Source organism: Penicillium griseofulvum (assembly GCF_001561935.1).
Source record: "Penicillium griseofulvum strain PG3 chromosome Unknown contig_77, whole genome shotgun sequence".
NCBI classification, from domain to species: domain Eukaryota; kingdom Fungi; phylum Ascomycota; class Eurotiomycetes; order Eurotiales; family Aspergillaceae; genus Penicillium; species Penicillium griseofulvum.
In genome coordinates, this window is record NW_024467426.1 from 456,329 (window position 1) to 481,151 (window position 24,823).

The 24,823-nt window shown below is 48.5% G+C and overlaps 13 protein-coding genes across 13 annotated transcripts; 6 read left to right on the plus strand and 7 right to left on the minus strand.

Moving 5' to 3' along the window:
- Positions 1-1,818: 1,818 nt before the first annotated feature.
- On the plus strand, positions 1,819-2,918 carry fip1 (cleavage polyadenylation factor subunit FIP1; the record flags this gene model as incomplete). The annotated part of the gene is made up of 3 exons (XM_040795796.1): positions 1,819-1,971; positions 2,028-2,080; positions 2,129-2,918. 3 exons carry the CDS (start codon positions 1,819-1,821, stop codon positions 2,916-2,918), a joined length of 996 nt encoding a protein of 331 aa, XP_040651361.1.
- Positions 2,919-3,375: 457 nt separating this feature from the next.
- On the plus strand, positions 3,376-4,019 carry PGRI_080830 (co-chaperone GroES family protein; the record flags this gene model as incomplete). The annotated part of the gene is made up of 4 exons (XM_040795797.1): positions 3,376-3,378; positions 3,585-3,809; positions 3,885-3,943; positions 3,995-4,019. The coding sequence occupies 4 exons, from the start codon at positions 3,376-3,378 to the stop codon at positions 4,017-4,019; spliced, it is 312 nt and encodes a 103-aa protein (XP_040651362.1).
- A 629-nt stretch (positions 4,020-4,648) lies between these two features.
- PGRI_080840 (uncharacterized protein) lies at positions 4,649-7,194 on the minus strand (the record flags this gene model as incomplete). Its single annotated transcript, XM_040795798.1, has 2 exons — positions 4,649-6,424; positions 6,490-7,194. 2 exons carry the CDS (start codon positions 7,192-7,194, stop codon positions 4,649-4,651), a joined length of 2,481 nt encoding a protein of 826 aa, XP_040651363.1.
- A 310-nt stretch (positions 7,195-7,504) lies between these two features.
- PGRI_080850 (TauD/TfdA dioxygenase family protein) lies at positions 7,505-8,758 on the minus strand (the record flags this gene model as incomplete). Its single annotated transcript, XM_040795799.1, has 2 exons — positions 7,505-8,245; positions 8,297-8,758. 2 exons carry the CDS (start codon positions 8,756-8,758, stop codon positions 7,505-7,507), a joined length of 1,203 nt encoding a protein of 400 aa, XP_040651364.1.
- An 875-nt stretch (positions 8,759-9,633) lies between these two features.
- PGRI_080860 (nucleoporin FG repeat-containing protein) lies at positions 9,634-11,087 on the minus strand (the record flags this gene model as incomplete). Its single annotated transcript, XM_040795800.1, has 2 exons — positions 9,634-10,567; positions 10,633-11,087. The coding sequence occupies 2 exons, from the start codon at positions 11,085-11,087 to the stop codon at positions 9,634-9,636; spliced, it is 1,389 nt and encodes a 462-aa protein (XP_040651365.1).
- A 1,407-nt stretch (positions 11,088-12,494) lies between these two features.
- PGRI_080870 (uncharacterized protein) lies at positions 12,495-13,259 on the plus strand (the record flags this gene model as incomplete). The annotated part of the gene is made up of 2 exons (XM_040795801.1): positions 12,495-13,005; positions 13,054-13,259. 2 exons carry the CDS (start codon positions 12,495-12,497, stop codon positions 13,257-13,259), a joined length of 717 nt encoding a protein of 238 aa, XP_040651366.1.
- Positions 13,260-13,583: 324 nt separating this feature from the next.
- PGRI_080880 (haloacid dehalogenase superfamily protein) lies at positions 13,584-14,572 on the minus strand (the record flags this gene model as incomplete). The annotated part of the gene is made up of 3 exons (XM_040795802.1): positions 13,584-14,282; positions 14,336-14,495; positions 14,556-14,572. The coding sequence occupies 3 exons, from the start codon at positions 14,570-14,572 to the stop codon at positions 13,584-13,586; spliced, it is 876 nt and encodes a 291-aa protein (XP_040651367.1).
- Positions 14,573-14,711: 139 nt separating this feature from the next.
- PGRI_080890 (uncharacterized protein) lies at positions 14,712-15,684 on the plus strand (the record flags this gene model as incomplete). Its single annotated transcript, XM_040795803.1, has 3 exons — positions 14,712-14,828; positions 14,890-15,519; positions 15,583-15,684. The coding sequence occupies 3 exons, from the start codon at positions 14,712-14,714 to the stop codon at positions 15,682-15,684; spliced, it is 849 nt and encodes a 282-aa protein (XP_040651368.1).
- Positions 15,685-16,187: 503 nt separating this feature from the next.
- On the plus strand, positions 16,188-16,580 carry PGRI_080900 (uncharacterized protein; the record flags this gene model as incomplete). Its single annotated transcript, XM_040795804.1, has 1 exon — positions 16,188-16,580. The coding sequence occupies one exon, from the start codon at positions 16,188-16,190 to the stop codon at positions 16,578-16,580; it is 393 nt and encodes a 130-aa protein (XP_040651369.1).
- A 699-nt stretch (positions 16,581-17,279) lies between these two features.
- Positions 17,280-18,151, minus strand: PGRI_080910 (uncharacterized protein; the record flags this gene model as incomplete). Its single annotated transcript, XM_040795805.1, has 2 exons — positions 17,280-17,366; positions 17,546-18,151. 2 exons carry the CDS (start codon positions 18,149-18,151, stop codon positions 17,280-17,282), a joined length of 693 nt encoding a protein of 230 aa, XP_040651370.1.
- A 2,246-nt stretch (positions 18,152-20,397) lies between these two features.
- PGRI_080920 (putative dUTP diphosphatase Dut) lies at positions 20,398-20,910 on the minus strand (the record flags this gene model as incomplete). The annotated part of the gene is made up of 1 exon (XM_040795806.1): positions 20,398-20,910. The coding sequence occupies one exon, from the start codon at positions 20,908-20,910 to the stop codon at positions 20,398-20,400; it is 513 nt and encodes a 170-aa protein (XP_040651371.1).
- A 439-nt stretch (positions 20,911-21,349) lies between these two features.
- PGRI_080930 (acyl--CoA ligase) lies at positions 21,350-23,044 on the plus strand (the record flags this gene model as incomplete). The annotated part of the gene is made up of 1 exon (XM_040795807.1): positions 21,350-23,044. One exon carries the CDS (start codon positions 21,350-21,352, stop codon positions 23,042-23,044), a length of 1,695 nt encoding a protein of 564 aa, XP_040651372.1.
- A 1,094-nt stretch (positions 23,045-24,138) lies between these two features.
- On the minus strand, positions 24,139-24,432 carry PGRI_080940 (uncharacterized protein; the record flags this gene model as incomplete). The annotated part of the gene is made up of 1 exon (XM_040795808.1): positions 24,139-24,432. The coding sequence occupies one exon, from the start codon at positions 24,430-24,432 to the stop codon at positions 24,139-24,141; it is 294 nt and encodes a 97-aa protein (XP_040651373.1).
- Positions 24,433-24,823: the final 391 nt, after the last annotated feature.

Below are 24,823 nucleotides of genomic sequence, written 5' to 3' on the forward strand. Positions count from 1 at the left end.
TTGTCACCACTGCTTTCTCTTTCAATTCTACTCGACACTTGAGAGAATTGCATCTTAGAGAAAAGTCCATGGTACCGCTGGAGATGGGATGTAGTTAGGGAAAGTAAGAAGTAAAAGTCACGGGTTAGCCTTACGAGCCCTGATGTTTAGTCAACCTCGAAAGGAAATCTTGTAATGAAAAGACTTGGACAGAAAATATTTCGTATTTGTCTATTATGGTCATTATGTTCATATTTTCATTTAGAAAAAGAATGTATTCCCCTGCGCATCGCGCCGCGTGGAAGTCATCTTCTCTTCAAACTCTTTCCCGGGCTCATATTCATGCCACAGACTGGCCGGGTAAATGTGCTTGTTTTTCTCATACCACCGTCGATCTACGACCTTGGTTTCTGAGAAATCCTTGTCCGCACCCTCTAGCTGATCGTCACTAGGTCGGGACAGCGGATCATTTGAATCGACAACGGGCGGTTTGTTGGAATAATCAAACAACAAACCACCGGCTCGAGAAAGACTGGGTACTCGATTGGCGATGAAGTAGTAGAATTCATAGTGCTGTGTGGATATTAGATGAGATCTTCGGCTGACGAAAATCACGGTGGACTTACATGTGGAACAATAATATCGCCCTTGACGAGCATCAAGTCGTCGACACTGACTCGTGCCCACTCGCGGCGATTATCTTTCTTCGCCTTGGAGGCACCACTGGCACCACGTACACCCATCTCAGCACCAACCTTCCGGCATCGATCCAGGAACAACCAGACATGATCACCCTTCTTGACTTTGACGGCTCCAGCTGGTATACTCGTTCCATCATAGAAGACAAAGGGAATGAGAATATCGGTATTCTTCACAGCCTCCTGCATGATCAAAAACTCTTTTCGGAGAGTGTCGCGAGCCTGTGCTTCAGCTTCCAATGCTGCCTTTGTCAAAGCTTTGGGTGGAGGAGGTGCGTTCGGGTTTGCTTTCATACGTCGCGCAGCGCCATCCTCGGCGGGTGTTTTCGAACCTGCCCGTGATGCGCTGGAGTCGCCTGGAGTTGCCGGGGATTCCTCCCCTGTTTCGTCTTGATCGTCGCCAAATGACAGCTTGCTTTTCGCAAGAGTCTTCTTTTTCTTCTTTTTTGCGGGACCGTCACTCCGGGGAGGTGTAGATCTGTTGCGCTGCGATCAGCTCAAATGAACGGAAATGGAAGTTGAGGCTCTTAGCTTACCCGTCAGTTACATCGCCTGTAGAGGGAGTTGCACTTCTTGAATTACCAGATGCCAGTATCCCCAGTGACTTGTCATGCGCCTCACGCTCCTTTTGCTCTAGAACTTCTGCGCGCCGCTTGCGAAAATCGGAGAGATGAACAAGACCGACAGTTTGTTCTTTCAGCATCTCCTCCGCGGAGACGCTTTGGCCGGCGAAGGACCGCGGAGTGGATGTCTTGCTATCCTCTTCCGCCATTGTTTGTTTGTGAGATATTAAGCTTAGATTGGATTATTGAGATGAGAGAATCGAGACAGTGACGTCTTGTGATCGGCACGTGACCTTGAATTTCTACTATGTAGCCTTCTAAGTGTATTTTACAAGATTAGCAGGGTATCAAAAGTGTTTATTTTCAGAATTGAAGCATATCTTTGCAATTGTCTAGCTGTATAGCTAATTTATTGTGTCAATTTCAACCGTCTCTTTCGTAAGTTTCAACTGAAATTATCCAGAGACGCACCGCTGCAAACAAGACAAACCCGGTTCCCATGCGCGCAACCTTTGACCTCGATTCTCTTTGATACAACTTTCTGCAGCACTTACCCGTTGAATTGAAATCCAGAAATCATGGACGAAGAAGAAGACGACTTCTATGATCCCGTTGACGCGGTGCCGACAACGCAATCGCCGAACCATGCACAAAATGCAGCTCCCGGCCAAGCGCAGGACAGCAATTACATGGAAGACGAGGAGGAGGTAGAAGAGGAAGAAGAGGACGATGTATGCACCATTCTCGCATCTCCCAGCGACTCTTTTTTTACTAACTTCATCTGCAGGATGACTTCAATATTATCACAGAAGCACCCGAAGGCGCACCAGCTCCCGAGGCGTAAGTTAGCTGCCATCGCGCTCCCTGTACTCTTGTTGATCTTTCTAGCTCCCACCCACGCCATGCAAGCTTACGACAAGAACCACAACGGCCGTCCTCCGCAGACTCGTCCGGGCTAGCAAGGTCTGCGACGCCATCTGCAACTCCTCGATACGAAACCACGACTCCGGTTCCTGGACACCCAGCTGCAGCTGCAAGACCCCCTTCAGAAAAGCCAGGCTCCGCCTATCCAGCCATTCACAGCTCTACCATCGACGTCAATGCAAACCCAGTTCACCCCACGACGGGGAAGCCGATCATGTCCACAGACATGGACGCCGACTTCCCATCCGACGACAAGCCCTGGCGCCGACCTGGGTCAGATCTCTCTGACTACTTCAACTATGGATTCGATGAGTTCACATGGGCAGGATACTGTCTCAAGCAGCAAGGCCTGAGACAGGAAGTCGGTAGCCAGAAGAAGCAGATGGATGATATGCAGGCCTTTATGGGTATGGGAATGCCCCCGATGCCTGGTGCACCGGGCCCCGCTCCCCCAGCTAGTGCTGCGCCGCCCATGCCCGGCATGCCCGGCATGCCAGATATGAACCCGGATATGATGCAGGGCATGTTGGCCAGCATGATGTCTCAGGGCTTGGACCCGTCTAATATGGATCCTATGGCTTTCATGCAGCACGCTCAGTCGATGATGCCCCCTGGCGGGCAGCAAAGTCAACCCGGCTTCGGGGGTCAGCCCCAGGGTCAAGGATTCGGTCAAGGAGGTCAAGGCCAAATGGGCTACGGCGGATATGATCAACGTGGAGGTTACGGGGGCCGAGGACGTGGCCGAAGATGGTAGTTTGATATAGAATTCGTACTACGATGGTAGCTTCAGGTTCACCCTTGGAATAATGGGATTTCATGGCGTTATATGCATACAAAGGGAATGACAATGACAATGGACAATCTACAAGTTCAAACTTCTGTGCATAAGTAAAGCTGTAGGTCGGGGAAGGAGTGTACAATGTAGTTATAAATAGCTATACCAATGGATGCCACTAAATAAAAGCAGTGAACAGCAATGAACACCTAAAGATAAAACATTATATCCACATTATATCCAGTTTGAAGTAACTTATTCTTGAAGAGTAGATGGTCAAAGAAATGGCAGTTCGGAAGAAGCTCATGGTTCGGTCTTGGCATTCTGGAAATTTCTCCAGTCCAGATCTTCTTCCCCCGGACCAGTTCCATCTTCTTCCTTTCTCCATCCCATCTTCAACTTTACGATCTCCTCAGGAATCACCTTCACCTTCGCAATGGTACGTGGTATATCCCGATTGATTCCACAATCCGATATTCCCTATTTCCCCGGCTCCCGGAGAGCTACTAGCACCTCAATGCCCAACTTTTTCTTCCCTCAAGCCGAAAGCCCGGATACCCGAAAACCCGCGCAACGCGCGCGATTCTCAATTCAATTCGACTACCTCATTGAAGAACACAATCACTAACTCAACCCCTTTTCTAGTCTGTCCTCCGCAACATCAAGTCCCTCGCCCCCCTCCTGGACCGCGTCCTGGTCCAGCGCATCAAGCCCGAGGCCAAGACTGCCTCCGGTATCTTCCTCCCTGAGGCTGCCGTCAAGGAGCAGAACGAGGCCCAGGTCCTCGCTGTTGGCCCCGGTCTCCTTGACCGCGACGGCAAGCGTATCCCCATGGGTGTCAGCGCCGGTGACAAGGTCCTCATTCCTCAGGTATGTCCACCAATTACCCTCGCATTTCCGTTAAATGCGAATACAATGCACAATATATGCTAATGCGTTCTCTAGTTCGGTGGTAACGCCATCAAGGTCGGCGAGGAGGAGTACACCCTCTTCCGTGATCACGAGTATGTTTCCTCATCCCTTCGGTCGAGAACTACAACTGACAACCCAACTAGTATCCTGGCCAAGATCAAGGAGTAAATTAGTCTCCAAGACAATATTTTTATACGATTTTGTTTCGCCGCTATCCAACCTCCCTCTGTCATGTCGACATCAACCCCCCGTTTCGCTGTAAAATCGCGACGGGAGTATTGGAAGACCCCTGACGTGTATCATACCGACGCGACGTCACGAGCTTGACCTTTCTCAACGATCTCAAGGACATTGACCAAGAAAAAAAAGAACAAAAACATAAAAATAATACCGAATTGGGATGTTGTCACTGGGTGATATTTGACATTTGATTTAGGTATCATACCAGTTGTGGCTCCTATTTTGGCCTGTCTTTCTATTTTGCATGAGTTTTTGAAGCGCTGGATTGGCCTTGGGTCTTGCATGTCTTTGTCCACTGTACTTTTAAATTAAACTGCTTACCTTCATCTCGTTATACTAGGGTACTCGGTAATTGCAGACTTGATAATCTCCTCTCTACTAATTGGCATATTTTTCAAATTATAGGGTCTTGTCTTTCTAGATATCTTGGAAGTCAAGCTTGTTTAGTAAAGGTAAGATTTTGAGAATCTGATTATCAATACTGGTTTTCAGGGTTGGAGCACCTAAGAATGATACCTTTCTGCCCATCTTGATGAAAGCCCCATATCCCCAGACAACTAATGGAGACTAATCTGCGTACTATAAATATCCTCACTGTCAGTCTCGTGCTCATTCGGGTTCAAGTACGCCATTGATTCGATATTCTTCGACACCCGGTTCATCACCCCGTCGCCTACAAAAGACCCGTATTCCATATCTCGCTCCAACGGTGTCATACTTATAAATACATCAAAAGCCCTTGAATCTGTGCTCGAGTTGGCAACTGTCTCATGGGAGGGCAGCGGGAGCGGATATAGGTTGAAACCAGGAAATTGGTTGAAACCACCAACGCGGATGTTATCTAGAATGAGACGCGCGGCGAACGGATTGATCCCCAGGTCGCGGAAAGTGACTTCATATTCCGACTCTCCTTCAGTGATGTTTTTCATCACATCAGTGGGAAACAATTCATATCGAAGCCTTCCCATACCGAAACACCACAATACAATGGATGCGGAGTGATCTGGGATCGGTACTAGTAATGTTGTGGACAATTCCTGGTAGCTGTCACAAAATTGAGCAAGCGACCTGATTTCCCTTATCCAGGAGAACATCGCAGCTCTGCTGTTATTTTCGCTTCCAGGATCGCAGATGAGAACAACCAGAAGCGCATAGCGATGCATGAGGCGGAAAATCCTTTCCCTGAGCGGGGAGTTAATTCCCCGTGTTCCATTGAACTTTTTATCCCTTGGCCCATGCCCTGGAAGAAACCGCTGGGTCAACTCATGAGGGGTCGTCAAAATAAGCCCGGTATCAGGTGCCAAAATGACTTCAGCATCACAGTGGTATCGGGGATCCGAGGAAGCGTTCCCATACTCCCTGTAGATCAACTTGGGTGGATTGCCTGGCCACCCCTCCATATCTCGTATAACCGACAGGTGAGTTCTCAGGAGGGCTGTAGACAAGAAGAACATCGGTGGCGGGTCGAATGCCGCTCGGGTCACCATTTCCTGCAGTGAGATGGCAGGGCCGGGTAAGCCGAAAGAATCCGATGAATCCTTATCATAGTCTGGGGGATTGTCACCCGGCGAAGGGACATCTGAGAACTCGTCTCGTCCACTTCCTGTGGATTCTGACAGGGAAAGGGATTGATCGTGCGGCGACGGAACGTATCCTCCATCACTGCCTCTGGTTTGCATAAACACGGACAAAGACCCGAGGCCACTAAACACTGCCTTGGATGAGTCCGTGGACTTTTTGTGATCTATGGAAGAAACGTCATGTGGAGGCCTGAAAGGGACCTTCCTCAATCGCGTGCAAGGTGACTTGTAGCCCAGTTTTATGCGAAACTGCTCCTCTTGAGTGGTGCAAGAGTGTCTCTTGTCTGCGGATGATAAGGTATGGTTCGCCATAATATCGAGGTTTTTCTCGTACGAAGTTTTGAAGAGAACATGGTTATCCTTTGCATTTTGCGAAGCTCGTGCTAGCTGAATGACATCCTGACCGTTTGCTGGCCGAGTTATCGAGGAGCTCGAACAGGCGCCATTTGACACAGTAAGCGTATCTTCATTAATTGTACTCAGAGAAGCGGTCACAATTCCCTTCTGTTCACAAGACGTGCCTGTATCTGCCACAGGCTCCATGAAAGCCTTCCTTTCTTTCCTCTTTTTCAAATATCCTCGTAATTGCGCATTCTGGCCGCCGCCCCAGCGGACGGAGAACCCTTTTGCTTTGGTTAGATCTGGAGAAACAATAGAGAACGAGCGTTGCGATTTGGATGGACTGACGTCGGACAATAGTGGGGACGCGCTGTTACCAAGATCAAATGCACTGAATTCACTCTCAGTGAGGTACTTGTAATGATCAGTACTCTTCACGTCAATACTATTATGTGTGGGGGATTCACCTCAGTGCTCACTGCACTTGCAGCCTCATCGTCACCCTCCTGGTCTGGAGTAGGGGGAATATGGTCAGACTCAGTGGTGACAAACTGATGCACGATCCCCTCAGCATCCACGAGTGGCAAGGCATCTCCTGCAAGATGGGATATCGGACCCATATTGGATGACTCGGCAGCCATATTGTTAGGGATGAGGAAATCTTCAATGCTGTTCGAATTGTAGAGATCAAAGACATCGCGCGTGTTGATAGGGACAGAAGGAACATCGGGGCCACTAGGGACCTCCAGACGCACCGAAGGAACAGGTGAGGATAGAGTGGGACTCATCGCGAAATCGGTAGGTAACTCGAACGGAGTAAAAAGTCTCTCAGCCTGATTAGTGAGGAGAGGAGGCTCGCCTTGGAGCTCAGATGGTGTCACTTCCGGAAGGATACCACGCCAGATATTTCCTTTAGGGGTTGGGACCTGGAGAGAACTACCCAGGAACTCGAGATCCTCAGGCTCAGTTTCGAGCTTCTCCATCATGAGTTCGGTGCAGAAGCGTCGGTCGACTTCTCTGAGACGTTCTTCCGGGTTTTCCGGATTGAGACCCTCGAAAGGGGGAGTGGGAACAGTTGGCTCACACGTGTCGTCTGCATACATGATTGGATCATAACGATCTGGATTCTCTGCAATTCCGTAGAATCTGGCGTATTCACGAAGAGATGGTTGGTTGGAAGCCATCTTGTGGCAAGGGAGAGGGAGAAAGTGGTAAGAAGAGAGTTATTACGTTACGAGAAGAGATGAGATGGGAGGGGACCTTAGTCGCGTGTGGGACGTGAATTGGGAAGGTACGCAGAATTGGGAAGGTACGAGGGACCGTGAACACAGTCCCAATTAGGCAGGCACGAGAGATAAGAGAGGGAACACACCTAAGTCCAGGAGAGATGCTTGGAGACATCTAATTATAAAAAGGAATGATAATATCTCGCTGATTTTGATATGTTGATATGTCGCTAATTACAAGAGTAAACTCCATGAACCTCTGGCCAACCTAGTCATTATAATTCGACTGGCGAGACCCATCCTTGTTGACTGCCGGCAGTTCATACAAAGCGTTGAGTTCATCTTCCTGAGATTTTCCAGACTGTTCATGCACAGGCTTCTCTGCATGGACCGCGACACGCACAGCATGGCGGCGATGCGGCGTAAAACCATAAGAAGCACTGTGGTTGGTAGATCTGTTATCCCAGAGTGCAACATCGTTCTCGTTCCACGAGAAGCGAGCATGCATCTCCTGGGTCGTAGCAATCACATCAGTGAGAAACCGGATGATAGCGTCACTTTCTGCGGTTGGGATACCGACGATCTTCTTCACGAAGCCAGGGTTGAAGAAGAGTCCGTTCCAGCCAGTGACTGGGTTTGTCCGGATGAGAGGGTGTTCGGTAGTAACAGGGTCCCGACGCACTGGCCGGCCTAGTGCCCGGGAGTCGTTGGCTTGCATGTCAGCTGAGTGGAGGGCTGTGAGCCCTTTCAGGTAGTTTTGCATATGTGAGGAGAGGATGTCGTAGGCGGCGTATTGCGAGGACCAAAGGGTGTCGCCACCACCTCCTCGTGGTGGGCCGGATAGAAGCTTGAGTGATGTGTAGGATGGTGGTTGGATTTCATAGGTTACATCTGAGTGCCATAAGAAGCTGGGTGTGAAGAGGGCACGATTGTCGCCGGAGTTGTCGCCAGTATAAACGACATGGACGTCCTCGAGACCTGGCTTTCGAGGAACGGATGTGGTGGCGTGCTATATATCGTTAGTATATATTACAAAAGTAGCTCAAATCAGATGTCCTACCTTGTGCAGCTTGCCCCAATATTGGCCCAATTGGCGTTGAGCCTCGATATCGAAGTTCTTCTGGGAGCGGAAGAAGACGACGCCTCGGTATGCAATCAATCTGGCAAGATCATCCCGCTGTGCATCGTCGAGCTTTGAGAGATCAACACCATGGACTTCAGTTCCAATCTTAGGGTTGAGATCAAAGACAGCTGTGGCATCCCTCAGAAGGTTGCGAAATTTGGGGTCTCCTCGCAATCCCTTGTCCTGGTAGGGAGTGTACTCAAGAGGAGGCCAATGGATGTCCGGGAATGAGGGTAAAAGATCTTCGTGTGCATAGTTGTCATGTCGAGTGACTGGTGTCCGGCCGGGCTGATAGCCAAATTTGTTGTCGCCAGCAAGGTCCTTCGCAAAGACAGGAACGGTGAATTTGGCAACAGTTGGGGCCTCAGTCACCACGGATTCTTCTAATGATGGCGCCATCTCCAATCCAATTGCTGATGTATGTAAAGAAAATACAGATGCAAATGTGCAAGGGCGATAGTGGGGCGAGGTTATTGATATTAAAGTATAGAAGTAAGTTTGGATAGAGAGGAAAAAGACGGTTTATATAAAAGCTAAGGACAGTTAAGCATGAAATTAGGCCAAAGTGAGTCAACCCCGGATAACGCCATTCTGGATTACGGATCTCGCATGCCCCGGAGTTCACGGAGATGGCGCAATCTCCCAGATGAATCACCTCAGGCGAAAACAATGGAGAGATGGGAACGAGATAATTGGTTGATAGACATGGAGAATGAGACCCGCTTCCTCTCTCCAGGATATTCAGGGTGATCACGCAATTTTGCTGACGTTGAAGGCGAGATTTGCCATCTTCATCGAATGAACATGGAAACCGGGTCGATGTAACTCTCACCGCTGTTTCAGGTGAGATGTCTCCTAATCAAGGTATTTAAACGCGTGTTTGCTAGGGATAGAAGTGTGTGCAGAAGAGTGGAGGTTGATATTAGGAATGGCGCTAAGGAGACGATCACGCAAATGTGGCGGACTTTTGCGAGCCTCACCGGTCCGATGCAACATAGCACTACCATCTCCTCCGCATATACCTGGTACATGTAGGTAGGATGCTATAAAAATATAGACTTGAATACATTTGATTGGCTTAAATAATTAGAGGTCTGGAAAAAGTAAAGCCTAGAATTACTTTTTATATAGTCCTACGGCCTATATAGATGGCCCTTACGTCTACAACGGTCAGACTAATGAGAATTCGGAGTTAACAGATAAACTGGATGTCATGTTTCGTATGCTGAAGATCAGCTCCCATAATAATACAGACCAAACTCGCTAAAATCTTCCTATCCCTGATGAAGCCGACCATCGCCAAGGGACTGCTGCCCAATTGACAAATCTTGTACTTGTTCCGATACATTGCTCAAACGAGTGGCAACACCAATAATGCCATCCTCAACATCTGAGAGAACACCAGAAAGGTCGCTGATGGTGGACCGGGGGGTCCCCACAGGTCCCTCCCGAGACTTGGAGGTCACAAAGTCGCTGATTTGACGGTTGAGTGTAGCCTCCACACCGTGAAGATGGTCCTCGATCTCCTTGAGGTTGCCAGTATATCTTGTAAGTACTTCCTTCATCTCCTTCGAGCGATGAGAGAAGTAATCGACCAGGTTGACGGGGACTCCATTGACGTCAGTTGATGCGTCACCCTCAACGCCGTCGGGAAGAGCAAGTGTGTTTTTGCGACTTGAGCGCATAGATCGCTCGGGAATCTGTTGATCCTGCACAGACCACCAGCCACCGCCAGAGGACTGGTATTGGAGAGGGAGCTTCAACGTATCAATGGCTCGGAAAGCGACTTGAGCCTCAGCCCCATCCCGTGTAACGAGGCTGCGCAGCCCATCAATGCCACTGGCATCATTCTCAAGTGCGTGTTGGATGGTTTCCAGTTTGCCTTGTACAAATTCAACATCGTTAGGAATTGTGGCACCCTGCTGCTCGATGGTCGGGAGCAGGTCTCCGACCTCATGGCACATCTTCATCTGGTTCAGGATGTGCTTGTCAATAGCCTCAATTTGACTACGGATCTCATCCGCACAGCTCTCAAATTTGGTGGTTGGTAGGAGATTGCTGACGTCAACTTTCACGCCTGGAATCACTGTGCTGGTGGCGGTGCTTTGTTGGAGTGGTTGTGTAGTCTGTGCGGGTGCAGGCTGGCCGAAGAGAGAGAGGGTAGGCTTTTGAGGTTGTTGTTGTTGGGTTGTGCTCTGGCCGCCACCACTGTAGATTATTAGAATATAAGCCATGAGACGAGACAAGCAAAGTATCCATGGATGGTCACTTACAACAAGCCTCCCGTAGTTCCTCCTGTAGTTCCTCCCGTTGTTCCTCCACCAAGTCCACTGCCGAGTCCACCGAGTCCAGCAAAGGCTGGCTTTGCTTGAGTTTGAGCTGTAGATGTACCGCCGCCGAAAAGAGTGCTGCCACCCAAGCCACCGCCCGTTGTTCCTTGAGTCGTACTGGTGCCAGCGCCAGCAGTTGCCCCACCGAACAGACTGCTCGTGCCAGAAGGCTGTGTGGTTGTAGTGGTATTTGCGCCTCCGAAAAGGTTGCTGCCGGCCGTACCGCTCTGCTGTTGACCTCCAAACATGTTGGATCCGGTCGTTTGTGTCTGTGGTGTAGTTCCTGTGGCTGGGGCTCCGAACAATCCTCCCGCTGGTTTAGGTGTAGTTGAGCTCGCGGCGTTCCCGAAGAGACTGCTGGTATTAGTTGCGCTGGGAGTAGCTGTGGATGTGGCCATGTTGCCGCCGCTGTTGATGGGAGGTTGCGGTTAGCTTTTTTTTTTTCCTGCGAGCTCAACTGGATCGTAGGCTGCGAGCCACAAATCACGAGATTTTGGGAGAGAAATCGAAGCGAATCAGAGAAAGGGGCGATAAGTCTGATAGGTGTAATGAGAGACAAAAGATGAGAGGGAGCACTAACAACAAAGAATTGGTGGAGTTTGTGTTGAGAGAAAGTCCACCTGCAGCAGGCGCTGCTGCCTTGGGAGCAAACATACTTGGTTATATGACAATAGGCTTCAAATTCAATGAAAATGGAACCTGTCAATGGGCCCCTTCAATAGGAACAAAGCTGCGCAAATGCGATTTGCGGAATGCGCGAAGCTGCTCGGTATTTTATTTATCCGTTCCGACATTTCCCCTGCCCTTTAAGGCCTCTCTACTCATTTTTATATGGCTTTTGTTTGATATTTGGAAATTACATAGTAGACTTTGTATCTGAACCTCATTGAGATGCGTTTTGCCATCACTGTGACCGCCGAAATATTTGTGTAGCTCGCGGACTTTTGACCGAATCAATGTCCTACTCGACCTATTCATTCTCATTTTGAATCTGGTTTTACTGAGAACTTTGAAATCCAATGAACTGTTGATTAGACGGCATTTGACATTCCCACCGAAGAAGCCAGTGGTATTTGTCGTCATGGCTGATGAGAATGTCAAAGAGTGGACGCCAGTATGCGTGGCATCAACAAGAAAACATAATGGGTGAGAGTTATCACCAATCAATTCATCGCGACTCTCTCCAAGTTCATTGCCAACGGTTAAAGCCAATCTGCGGCAACCTCTAGTGATAAATCCACTGATCAGGATAAAGATCTCGGCTATTTCAAGAGTGCAGAATGGTAAGTCTAGAGCACTGCGACCTATGATCGATATTTACTGACCTTATGATGTACAGGACCCCAGATGGAACGACGCTGATTACTGATTCAGAAGATCATTCTATCAGAACATGGATCTTGTAAGATCGCCTCGTTCGTGCTATGGATCCTTTCACTCACACAGTCAGGCCACCGGATCTACTAGAGGACAAGCCCATCCACCACATATCCCCATACTCAACTCTACCCTCAGCAGAACCGACCTATTCTACCGCAATATATCCCTTCTACAACCTTCAGGATCCATCAACTACTCTGTTTCTCTCATCTGTCCGTGATCATCCAATTCGACTATCATCAGCCCTTGCTCCTGCATCAGTGGCTAGCTACTCCCTGGTGAATCCAATGACAGAAGCATACATAACACCACACTCGATGATTTATCCATCCTCACTAGGAGGGACCCAGTTCCTCACAGGTTCAGACAGCCTCATTTGTCTCTTCGACGTGTCCCGAACAGGATCACAAGGCCCAATATCTTCAATGCCAACCATCCCCAGCAAGCGCAAGCAGATTGTCGGTGGCGGCGTCGGCATGAAGGGCATTGTTTCAGCCCTGGCTCTGAACCCTAGCGGGGACGGTATTCTTGCTGCAGGCACTTTCACCAGACATATTGGACTGTACAGCTCAAATGGCTCGGGTGAGTCCCTTGGGACTTTCAGCGTCGCGAAGACCAACGCAAATCGCGAAATTGGGGGTCGCGGAGTTACACAGCTTGTCTGGAGCCCTTGTGGCAGGTACCTGTATGTCGCTGAGCGCAAGAGTGATGGCATTTTGGTTTATGATGTTCGGGTTACGGGGCAACTGCTTGGGCACTTGCGCGGGCGCAAGGCTCTGACGAATCAACGCATGAAAATTGATGTTGTTGCATCTGGTCCTGATGGCGCCCATGAGATTTGGGCTGGCGGTACCGATGGGTTTATGAGGGTTTGGAGAAGTCCAGAGCACTGTGCAGGTGGGAAGGACCCCGATTGGGAGTACAAGGTGCATGATGGTAAGTCTCTTGATAATGACCAAGATGCTCAGTGCTAATATATGACAGATGCCGTGACGAGTACAATATTCCACCCAATGGGAAGTGTTGCTGCAACCTGCTCTGGGCAGCGACATTTTGTTTCAGATGATTCTTCTGACGAAGACATTCCAGCGAAGAACACCAAGCAAGCGGATAACAGCCTCAAGGTCTGGTCAATGCCATTTCTGATGTCAGAAACCGAGGAAATCCGTGACTCAGAGCCAACAGCCTGAAGGGGAAAATGAAACATATCTCATTATCAGCTCCATGGGTACAGAAATGAGATGATGGACCAACTGGGCCAATTATCCAATAAATGGCCAAATGCCACCTGCTGGAATCGAATGTCTTGGAGGGAAATGGGTTCCATTTCGCATAAAGCATCGAATCAATGTTTACAGAGAAGCATTGTAGATACTCAAGAACAAAGGCCGTTAAATCACAGCATGGACGTAAATTATTTTCTAGCTAAATGCTCTACCCGTCTCGTGTAATGTGTATTGACATCTAAAACTATTTCAAATACTATGTACTGCCTTAGAACCCATATCAGTGTCTCAAGGAATCCGAATGCCATATTTGGCATATGGGAAGTCTTCCAGGGTGGAATAGAGCTGACCAAACCCATCACCGATCTTGCCAGGGGTTCCGGATCCTTGCAGACGCCAAGCCTGGAGCTCCTCTGCCTCTTTCTCAGCATCGGACTTCTCTTCTTCCTTATGCGAACCGGTGGCTCCAGCGAGAACCTCTTCCTCACGGCCCTTGAAGGCTTCTAGGAGACCCGGGTGAGGACACCAGGCAACCTGCATACCGGCACGACGACCAGCTTCGACTCCCGGAACCGCATCCTCAAATACGAGGCACTCCTCCGGCTTGATCTCTGTCTTCCCCTTGTTGCGCAGCTCAATGTTGATAGTCTCCAATGCAAGCAAGTAGATATCAGGAAGAGGCTTGCCTCGACCCTTGCCGATGCGCGGATCATCACCAAGAACCTTGTTAGGTTCAGGGAATGCCGAGAAAAGCTCTGTCAAATGATCGGTCTTTAATTTGTAGTTGCCTCTGTGCGATGATGTTGCTAGCGCGATGTACACGGGCTCGTCGGTTGACTGCGTCGACACAAGGTTGGACAACAGAGTCGGCACACCGGGGAGCGGCTGTGATTTGGGGAAATAGTGTTGCTGGAGAGCTGATCGCTCCTCATTCAGCTGCTCCTCGGTGATAGGGAGCTGGGCAAAGTCATTGAAGATTTTGCCAGCCTAAATATAGTGTAAGTATGTGGGTATATAACGATATATAGTGGGAGACGAACCTCAGGCTGGGGCCGACCCTGCAGTTGCGCCTTAATTGACCAGGGAAGCAGGGGTCTGCCGTACTTCTGGAGGATTTCGTTGGTGATTATGGAGTACAAATCCTCTGAGTCAATCAACAAGCCGTCCATGTCGAAGAGACATGCTCGGATGCGGGGAAGGCTGTCAACCGAGTCAATTGATTTTGAACTGCGACTACGATACGAACCACATTGTACTCACTCATTAGTGGAAGCCATTGCTGTATGATCCGTTTACCGGTGTTAAGAGTGGGATGTTGACAAGCCATTTTGATAAGACGCGGGGAAAAACGTTATCAGTCCCGTGATTGAACCCTTGGCAACATCTGATGTTCTCCGACGACGATCTATTCACAAAATGAGCAGTTCATCTAATGCACCCGAACGCGACGGGAAAGGTGTCTCCGTTCATGGCGATGATAGTGGCGACGAAGATGTCTTCCACGATGCCCACTTTCCCCCCGAGGAAGAAGCCGTGAGTCGGTGTTCAAGCTCATAATCGAGCCGCGTGTTGACTTCAATCTTCCTTCCCACAGCAACTCCTGAAGGAAGCCCACGAAATCAAATCCGAGGCAAATCAGCTGTTTCTCGCGAAAAGCTATGACCAAGCCATCTCTTGTTACGACCGAGCTCTCGCTTCCTGTCCGATCTACCTTGACTACGATGTCGCCATCATTCACAGTAATATCGCTGCTTGCCATCTGAAGTTGGAAGATTGGAAGGCTGCAGTTGAATCCGCAACCATATCCATCGAACGCCTGAATAAAATCATTCCGCCGACAACACAGGACAAAGGCGACGAGTCGAAGGGGAAACAAATCCCAGAATCGGACAACAAACACACAGATGCAGTGGTTGAACTATCTGGTGACGACGAAGAAGCCGAGTTGAAGGAACTACAACGATTACAAGAGGAGGATGAGCAGCGGAGCAAAGTGATGCGGCTTCGAGCCAAAGTACTCATGAGACGCGCAAAGGCGAAGACCCAAATTGGTGGCTGGGGTAGTCTGCAAGGTGCCGCAGAGGACTATCAAGCTCTTGCTGCAATTGAAACCCTTCCGGCAGATGATAAACGGGTTGTCCAGCGGGCATTGCGGGAACTACCTGAGCGCATCAATAAGGCGCGTGAGAAGGAGATGGGTGATATGATGGGCAAACTGAAGGATGTGAGTACTCTTTCCCTGATAGTATCCATGTCAAAATGATAAAGCAATACTGATATCAGGCAGCTTGGCAATGGGATCCTGAGCCCATTTGGTCTGTCCACAGACAACTTCAAGTTTGTCCAGGATCCAAAGACAGGGGGCTACAACATGAACTTCCAATCCTGATCAGATTTGGCCAGACAGACATGATCGCGTCATCTATTCTTTGTACTCCAGCAACATCGGGGTCATGAAATGGATTTCTTTCTCAGCATATGCATACCTGGCAGGAAGCCACAAAGGCGTTCTGACTTTTGTATTTTCTTTGTTTTATTCCAACAAATGCATATTTTGACAGTTAAACAACTCCAATCCCCACTAAAAGATTTACCAGTCCAGAAGGGCCCGCATGTAAGGATCAGCTGGGATTGTATACTTTCATTGTAAAATGACGGCACTTTTCCCTATTTGATTGTATGCATGTTTTTCAGAGTCATGAAACATGTCTCGCAAGATCTTTGTAAATATCAATCATAGGAGTGTGGTTATCTTTGACCTAGCCAAGACTAAAATATACCTGGTAAAGCCGCTGCATGACACGGCGAAACCCTCAACCCATTTGATCTTAAAAGCCCAGCTTTCGCACCAAAATATTATTCCAAATACTACAACCTTGTACATCTCCAACCATGAGTCTCAAAGTCTTTACCACTGAGTCGATTGGGGCGCAGAGAAACCACATTGCGATCTACATCGAAACCGATCCCAGCGAAGACAGGGGCTGGCTGCACCATGTTACCGGAACAATCCTGAACGGGATGGATTACACACCCAGGGAAACACCCAACCCGGAGATACTGCCAGAACATGTGCCGGACTCCAAGAAGCAAATCGCGATCATTGACGAAGAAGATCTCGAGCGATTCCGGGAGGAGTGCTGCCTAGCAGTTCTTCCCCCGCGAGCCCAGGTGACGCTCAAAGGAACCCGACTGTATCCTGATATCCCGCTCTACCGCTGTACAGAGTGGTTGAAGGATGTTGAGCAAATGGCTTTCAGGAAGGGGATTTTCAAGCCTCTGTGATGGGTTCGTTATTTCTTTGTTTTCTTGGCCTTTTGGGACGTACAATGATACTGACACAGAATGCAGTACGTTTCCTTTTATGCACCCACCTGACATGAGGTCTACAATTAGGATTCCTCTGTTATCCTCTAGAAAGAGTTGAAATAAATTATTCTTGTATGCAGTTTTAGTCTTCTGGGACTGTTCTTCGGAATTTTCTATAGCGCAACACAATAGTGTGTAACTGAATGATTATTCTGCGAGGTTGATTGAGTTTCCTGTTACCAACCTCGCCGCTTTAAGAAACTTGCTGGGGACATCAACTAGGCCATTCTATTTCTTTGATATGAGGGCCCAAATGAGTGGCGCGAAGATCATGGCCCCGGGAAAATGGCTGTAGTCGAGCACGAACGTCGAGGTTTCGTTCCACAGACAAAAGAAGTTTCCAGGATTTTGCGGGTCTCATTAGGTTCGCTAATATTGAAGCGGATAGGGCTTGAATTTCCAGAAGAACCTTAATATCGAACCAAGAAGACGCAACTCCTCCGGTTGTTTGATGAGCCTGGGCCATAAAGTTAGGAACTTTCGTCGAATGATAATGCACTCTCAATTATCAGTCCTGGAGATCATCGCCCGAAATCCCCGCCTTTTGGTTAAGTCACGATGTGCAAAACAAGGACTCAACTATGCCTCCGACTCCAAGTGTAAATCGTAAATGCACTAAGCGTTATCGCCAACGTCGTTGTATAGCAGAAGCTGTGCTGACGGTATGACGTCGTGACCCGCTGCACCATTGATAGCAAGTTCCTATACGGCCACAATATCTTATCCGGCTCGTTTTCAACTCCGGCAGTTTCCAGCTCTTGACACAGATCGAGAGTATTATCGAATGCGCCCTCAGTCCAACATTTATCAATTATCGAACCAAGCCAGACATTTTGCGTACTAGGAAGATCCTCCCTTCGAGGCCATGTACCTCGACTTACTTCTGGGGGGATGTCTTTAAAGATATCGAACTCGCATTTCTCCCCAACAATGACCTCGTACATCACAGACCCCAGCTGCCCAATGTCTGTCCGTATAGAATTGCCCCCAAAGTCAGCTTTTTCCATACTAGTATCGAGAGGTAGTTTTATCGACTCCGTAAAGTCACAGAATTTGATCGATAAACCAGAGTCGAGAAGGAAGTTGCGGCTGGCAATATCTGCCACAATAATTCGTCGTTCGTGGATATATGCAAGCGTGCGAGCCATTACCCGAAACCAAGAAAGTTGGAGATATTTCGACACCTTGTTCTGTTTCAGATAGGAACGTAGATCCCCGTTCTCCATCAGGAGAAGTGTAGTAGCTGTCTCAGAGCAACTTAGGAAAGGAACGACACCGTCACACTTTCCCAGGCGCTTGTATATAGATTGTTCGTGTTGAAGGGATTCAATATTCGCTTCGACTTCCTCGTCGCTACTTGTGCTCCACTTGAGAGGTAGCTTGATGGCAAGTTGCTCTTGACGGACTACCAACCCAGTTCTTCCAATGCCGAGAATCTGCTCCTGAGAGAAAGAACCGACGGCATCGACATTGCGGGAAGACGACATTGGATTACCCGCTGTGAAGGACAGTAGGAATAGTGGAGGCAAACAAGAATGGATTCGAGAACCAGTTTGACTCCTCAGGGGAGTATTATTTCACATAGGTAGGCAAGGGCTGGCAGATAATAAGTTTAAATACGCCATCACGTGATTTACGGGGCGGAGTGGATATGTGGCGGATCCAATGGAATGCTTGAGAAGTCTCGTGGTCTGATTGGTGCCCAAATTTACTTCGGTAGGAGAAGTTGACTAATATAGAACAATGGCCCCGGGGCCATTCCTACCCGTGGACGCCTTCCAGCTACTCCGTACCGACTGCAGCTATACCGTCACTTTTTGAGACAACAGCTCATTGGGGCCCATCGGCCACGCTTGCCTAGCCCCACATCTAAGCCCCGATTTTAATGGAGTGCTGTGAACTGGGCAGACCACCTGGGCTTCCGCTGGATTCGTCGTCATCCTTCTTCGGAGGCGGGTTTATTTTGCCTCGATGATTAGGGCAGTCTCCTCGCTTTCTAGAACTCCCTTGAGAAGTTGGAGTAAGGACTTCGCACTGCGAATCTCTCGTATACGCGTCTTTGCACCATTCAACGTAATCTCTTTCAGGGTCGAATTTGGTGCAGCCTCCTTTTGATTTTCCAGAGCAGAGAGGGTAGCTAACGGGGGTCTTGTGTCTCTGATAGCACATATTATCGACCTAGAAGTACTATTAGCATTTTCAGCTTTTGTTAGGAGGGACGTTAGGTCTCTTACTAGAATCGTGAAGGCTAGTTTCCTCTTGTGTTTGTATTTCCTGCGCGACTTAGGTCCGATACTTTGTGAGTCCAAGTTCTACAACGAAATATATACGACAAGAGGGTCAGTGCGGCCAAACAAAAAAGTTAGTATCATGCGCGAGCAAGATAGGCAGGCTTACTCGCTTAGAGACGCATTATATTAGACGAGTCCAAGGGCCAATGTGTGAAATGTCTGCGTCACGACGCTCGGATTTGTTGGACAGAGATAGGGTCGTAGGACTTGATCTCTGCGCATCTGCACACGACGCGGGGTAACTGCAGCACACATAAATGACATCTATTGGGTGCCTTGAATCGGGTGGACTTCTGAAAAGTCTCAACTGATGACTATGCTGCCTAAAATATAGCAATTAGGCGATCAAGATCACATAGTTAGATTTAGAAGCTAAGGAAATATATGTTCCTATACTACTTCTAGATTTACTGGTCTATAACAGATATTTCTTATGCCTCTCCTTTTCCTTTCGGCCTTACTTGTATTGAAGGGCCCCTAATCGCTATACAAAGGCTCCTACCACATATTTCATGGCACCTGGATCCTGGAGACCGAACATTCCCACAGCTAGCAGGGCCAGAGCTAGCGCGGTTAACGTATCAAGCCATATACGGGCGGGATACTTGTCCGAGTGATCTAGTCGTGCGGGATGAATACTTAGGCTGGACGCCAAAGAAGCGTCCGGATAAGTAAGTCCATATCAATGCACCCCAGTGGAAATAATTAGCGCTGGTATCCCCATATCTAATCATTTCCTATACGAATAGCCTGATTGACTACTATGGTGTAACATTTGACCACCTTGTCCCAACTACTGATATCAACCCTGAGGTGTCACAGATTAACATTATTGAGATTGAGGATGATAACAGTGTTTACGTGAATACATGGCTTTCTTTCGCAGTAGATCCGGCTGAGTTCATTGGGAAGAAGGTACTAGCAGTGCCGAGATGTTGCCAAAAGAGAAAAGGGTCGCAGGATTGCTGGCGAGTGAATGCACTTGTGGACTAGAGGGTTAATGAATGGGAACACTTGAAGGGGCCTAAAGAATTCAAAAAAAAAATGTGTACAAATGAAGGGTAAAAGCCATATCAGAACCACTTGTCAACGTACAGTTCTGAAGCCAACTAGCTTTCTATGTTAGGGCCTTTCTGTCTATTTAAATGGCATAATGCTCCTTGTGTATTTAGAAGCTTGCTGTCCTCGAGCTTTCATGATTGTAATCTATACCCGGCCATGAAATTGCCGATGCAGTCACCGAGGAAGCGGGGGTAAACGGTACTAGCTGCATGTACTCCTTCGAGGGCGATATTCAAGCCTCTTCGCGTCTAGAAATCCATCCATCCCGTCACCCGTATTCGGTCCAACCGCTTGTTAGAGCACCGGGGTATTGGTAGACCATTGATCCGGTTAGAAATGAACCATAAGACATCACCTAGCGCAATTTAATCAATACTTAATTATTTCAAAGCTTTCATCCCCTGATAAGCCCCATTGTAGCCCTCAACCTTCTCACTCATCTGGTGGAACACAAACTGCGCCAGACGCGCAGCGGGATACAGCCGCAATCCCGTGGGGTTGACGACCTGCATCAATGCCCCCACAGCCCCCTCATATCCACTGTCCATAACGCCGGCATGTATCGTGACCCCTGACCTAAATAATGAGCTGCGAACGAATACCTCGCCCATCACATCCAGAGGAACGGAGACGGTCTCGTTGAATTCTACAAGGTAAGAACCCTGTGCAAGATCCAAATATGGCTTTGTATTTTCCTTTGATGAGGGAAATGGTATCTCTTCAGTCGAGGCCGGCTGCCGAAGTGTGTTATCCAAGTCGATTATTCCGGGCGAGGTCCATTTGAGAACACGCTTCAGCGTGAGGTCTACACCGCAGGGTTGGGCCTGCAATGTGGGATATTTGACATTGCGGATAATGGAGCGAGTGATGAGAGAGCGGCCAGGGAGGATCATGGTCAACAGACGTCGGAGTCTGCTTCTGATCTCAGTGTGGTCTCCTGTATTTCTTGCTTCGATGCATGGAACATGGAAAGGGGTTAGGCAAACAGAACAAACAAACCAAGCAAACAGTTTGCCAATGCCCATACTTCACCGCTTACTTTCATATCATCTCCTGTCCTGGAGGACTACAACGAAATATCAATTGAACCGAGGAAGCCAAAGGGCCGAGCCTTGGAAACTTGGAAACTTGGAAACTCCATTAATCTCATCCAATCAAAACACAGCGCGGGGACAAAATGCGGGGGCCCACATTTCGGCCCAACACATATGGAGCCCTCAATGCCGAGTCCGACTCCCGAAGCTATGTGTATTTGGACTACATTGTACTATATAACATTTGATATCTTTGCTGTAATACCTTTGGAACAGTTCAATTGATATTATACCTAAAATGCCAACAATCTACCGTTCTCCATATCCAGATATCGATATCAAATCAGTTGATTTGGTCTCCTATCTGTTCTCAAATCCTCTCAACACACCCTTGGATCGCCCTTTGTACATCGACGCCATCTCAGGAGAGCAATATACGTTCGGTGATGTCATTCAACGAACATGCTCTCTGTCCAACGGGCTTCGGCAAAGTATAGGTGTTAAGCCGAACGATGTCGTGGCCTTGTTAAGTCCCAACACAATCGATTACCCCGTGGTATGCCATGCAATTATTGGTTCCAGAGCTATCGTTGCTCCGACCAGTGCAGCGTTGACAGCAATCGAGCTTAACGCTCAGCTCAAGACCAGCGGGGCCAGATTCATCATTGTCCATTCATCTTTACTCGAGACTGCCCAAAAAGCAGCAAAGGGGACTTCCGTCGAGAAAATTGTCTTGATCGATGGCCAAACCCAAAATGGTCAACCCACATGCAATCATCTAGCCAGCACATTTGCCCCTGGCGATTTCCTCGCTATAGATCCGGCCGAGGCAGATCGTCAACCCACATTCATCTGCTTTTCATCTGGAACATCAGGCGCAGCCAAAGGCGTAATCACAACACACCAGAACATCACCTCAAATCTCCAGCAATGGCGTCACAACCTAGAGTCTGGTCTCCCCTCCCAGCGTCCAGCAAGAAAATCCGCCATTGCCTTCCTGCCATTCAGCCATATCTACGGTCTCAACCTGTTCATCTGCCAATGTCTAGCTTGGGGCACGACAGTAGTAATCATGCCCAAGTTCGATCTCGAGCTGTACCTCAATTGCATCCAGAAATACCGACCAGACGAACTGGCTTTGGTGCCGCCCATTGCTCTGATGCTGGTCAAAGACCCACGGGTCTCAAAGTACGATCTAAGTAGTGTGCGCAAGATCATGTCTGCTGCTGCACCTCTTACAATCGAATTAGCGTCTGCCCTCGAAGCAAAGCTCTCGGCCATTGCCAAGACACAGGTATTCTGTACCCAGTCATGGGGTCTGACAGAGACATCCCCAATGGCGACTACCATCCCCAATGACCGCATGGATAAGCGAAATACAGGGGTGGGTTGTCTTGTACCCAATATGCAGCTCCGCTTTGTAGATCCCGAGTCTATGAAAGATGCAGCTGTCAAGTCTGACGGGTCTACGGAGCCTGCGGAGATCTGGTGTCGTGGTCCGAACGTTGTGAGCGGGTATTACAACAATGACAAAGCGACGAAAGAGTCATACCACGTGGATGAGGATGGAATGAGGTGGTTCCGCACCGGCGATATTGGAACCATCGATCGAGATGGTTATGTCGCTATCCTAGATCGTATCAAGGAAATGATCAAGTATAAGGGGCTGCAGGTTATTCCTAGCGAGTTGGAGGGAAAGTTGGTTGACCACCCTGATGTGGAGGATGCAGCTGTGACTGGAATCTGGGTGGAAGAGAAGGCCACTGAGCTGCCGGTTGCCTTTGTGGTTTTGAGTCGCCAAGCTAAGGATAGGGATCAGAAGGCTGTTGTGGATGGGATCCATGCGTGGCTGAATGAGCGCGTTTCCAACCACAAGCGTCTGCGTGGTGGCATTCAGGTCTTGTCGCAAATTCCCAAATCGCCGAGTGGGAAGATTCTGCGTAGACAGCTAAGGGATTTGTTGAAGAGTCAAGTGCCTAAAGCTCGTCTGTGATTTTAAACATTATATGGACTACAAGCGCAATTTATGGAAGAGAATATAAAGGTTTGGGTGAAGGCAGCTAACAGTTTTCCGGTAAACATACAAAGCATAGGCATCAAGCGACGAGAGAGTCATTGGCTCATCCTCCATCGAAACATCCTTCAATTCTTTGAGGCGTAAGGCGATTGCGACACAGCCTTCCTCATGATGAACGCCAACATACTTGAGATATGGGAATAGCTTCCGCCGGGCCTCGTTTCCATGATAAATTTTGCAACCTGTTATCATCCAGTTAGCTAGCTAGTTCTATATCGAGATTTCGGAATTTATCAATATACCTCGCCCCTTTGGTTGATTCAGAGGAAACGAAACTGCTCGCCATTCGTGCTCAGACCGTATGCTGTGGCGTTTCGAGAAGGCAGGGTCCTTCTCTCTTGATGCACACAGGCTAGATATAGCATGGTTAGTAAATGACGTTTCGAATTTGAGTAGACAAGAATAGTCGGCCGCATAAGCGGCCTTGTGATGTCTTTTCGGCATTTTTTTCCGTGGTCTTCTCAGATGTCATTCTGTTTAGATAGGTCCACGGCAAAGGAAGAGGCGCGAAAAGCGTTAACCTGTGCAAACGACTTTTCTATGTATAACTTTTGATAAAAACTTACCCATATAGCCCAAGCTCTCGTCATCGCATTTGCTAACGAGGTCAGGCTTCTTTGCTTCGACGAGTACCAAGCTGATAGCCTTGTCAGGGCCACTTGCGTCCCCGTCCCACAAGGTATAGTCACAGGTCCCCTTGGCTTGGTATAACTTTCCATTAAGGCGGAAGGGACGAGAAGTCAGGTACGTCTCCATCTAGAGATTCAATGGCCATTGGCCATCTTCTGGTGACGGGACAACTATATCTAGGAGAGAGAATAGGATATTGTTGATTATGCAATGGGCAGCTGCTTTGTTTTGGGTTGAGTAACGCCAGTATTTGTTGGTGATCTCGATCATCCATTCTATTAGCTATTAGTTCCAGCCCAATAAAAGCATTAAGTCGCTTAGAGAGGGAATGACTTACGGGCCGCATCAGAAAGCTCTACCGTTGGAAGCGGGGATGGTGGCTATGGGTGAAGTTTAAGGGATTTATCGCTTTGCCATTGCAGTCCAAAGCCAGTGAGGATGTCATCCCTATCCGCCTCACCAATGGGAAGTGTCTCCATGGACCCAGCCTTCCGAACCATCTCAAGCTCGTTTGAATCCCTAAAAAACTGGAGATAGAGCTCCCAGAGGCTTTCGTTGGAAGTGGATTCAATGCAGTCGGTAACATACTTCGCTTTGACCTTTTTAAGGATCTTGGCCATGTGGGCCTGTTGTCGGCAACCACCTTCGGACCCGACTTCTTTGGAATTCGTCATGTTGATGGATGGTGATGTGATTGTATCAGGTTGGGTAGAGACTGTAAGGTGGATCTTGAAGCTGAGGATGGTTAAGGAAAGGTGGTAGAGAGGAGAAATCGAGGTTCAGTTTGAAATACCAATTTTGGAAGCCGCCGACAGTTAGGTAAATCTATGATCCATGGATTGTCACTTGCTTTGTCACTTGCTTTTAAAGAGTTGCTACTAGGTAGTCCTAATTAGGAAATAGGTTGCTTAACGTTATCTCTGCTATTTAATCAAAAGATCTACCACTAGTCTAGAACGTATGAAACCCTATAGTTTCTATTATCCTTGCTCTCCTCGGAAACTTCAATATCCTTGCTCTCCTCGGAAACTTCAAGTTCTTCAGGGCAGGGGGGGGGGGGGGGGG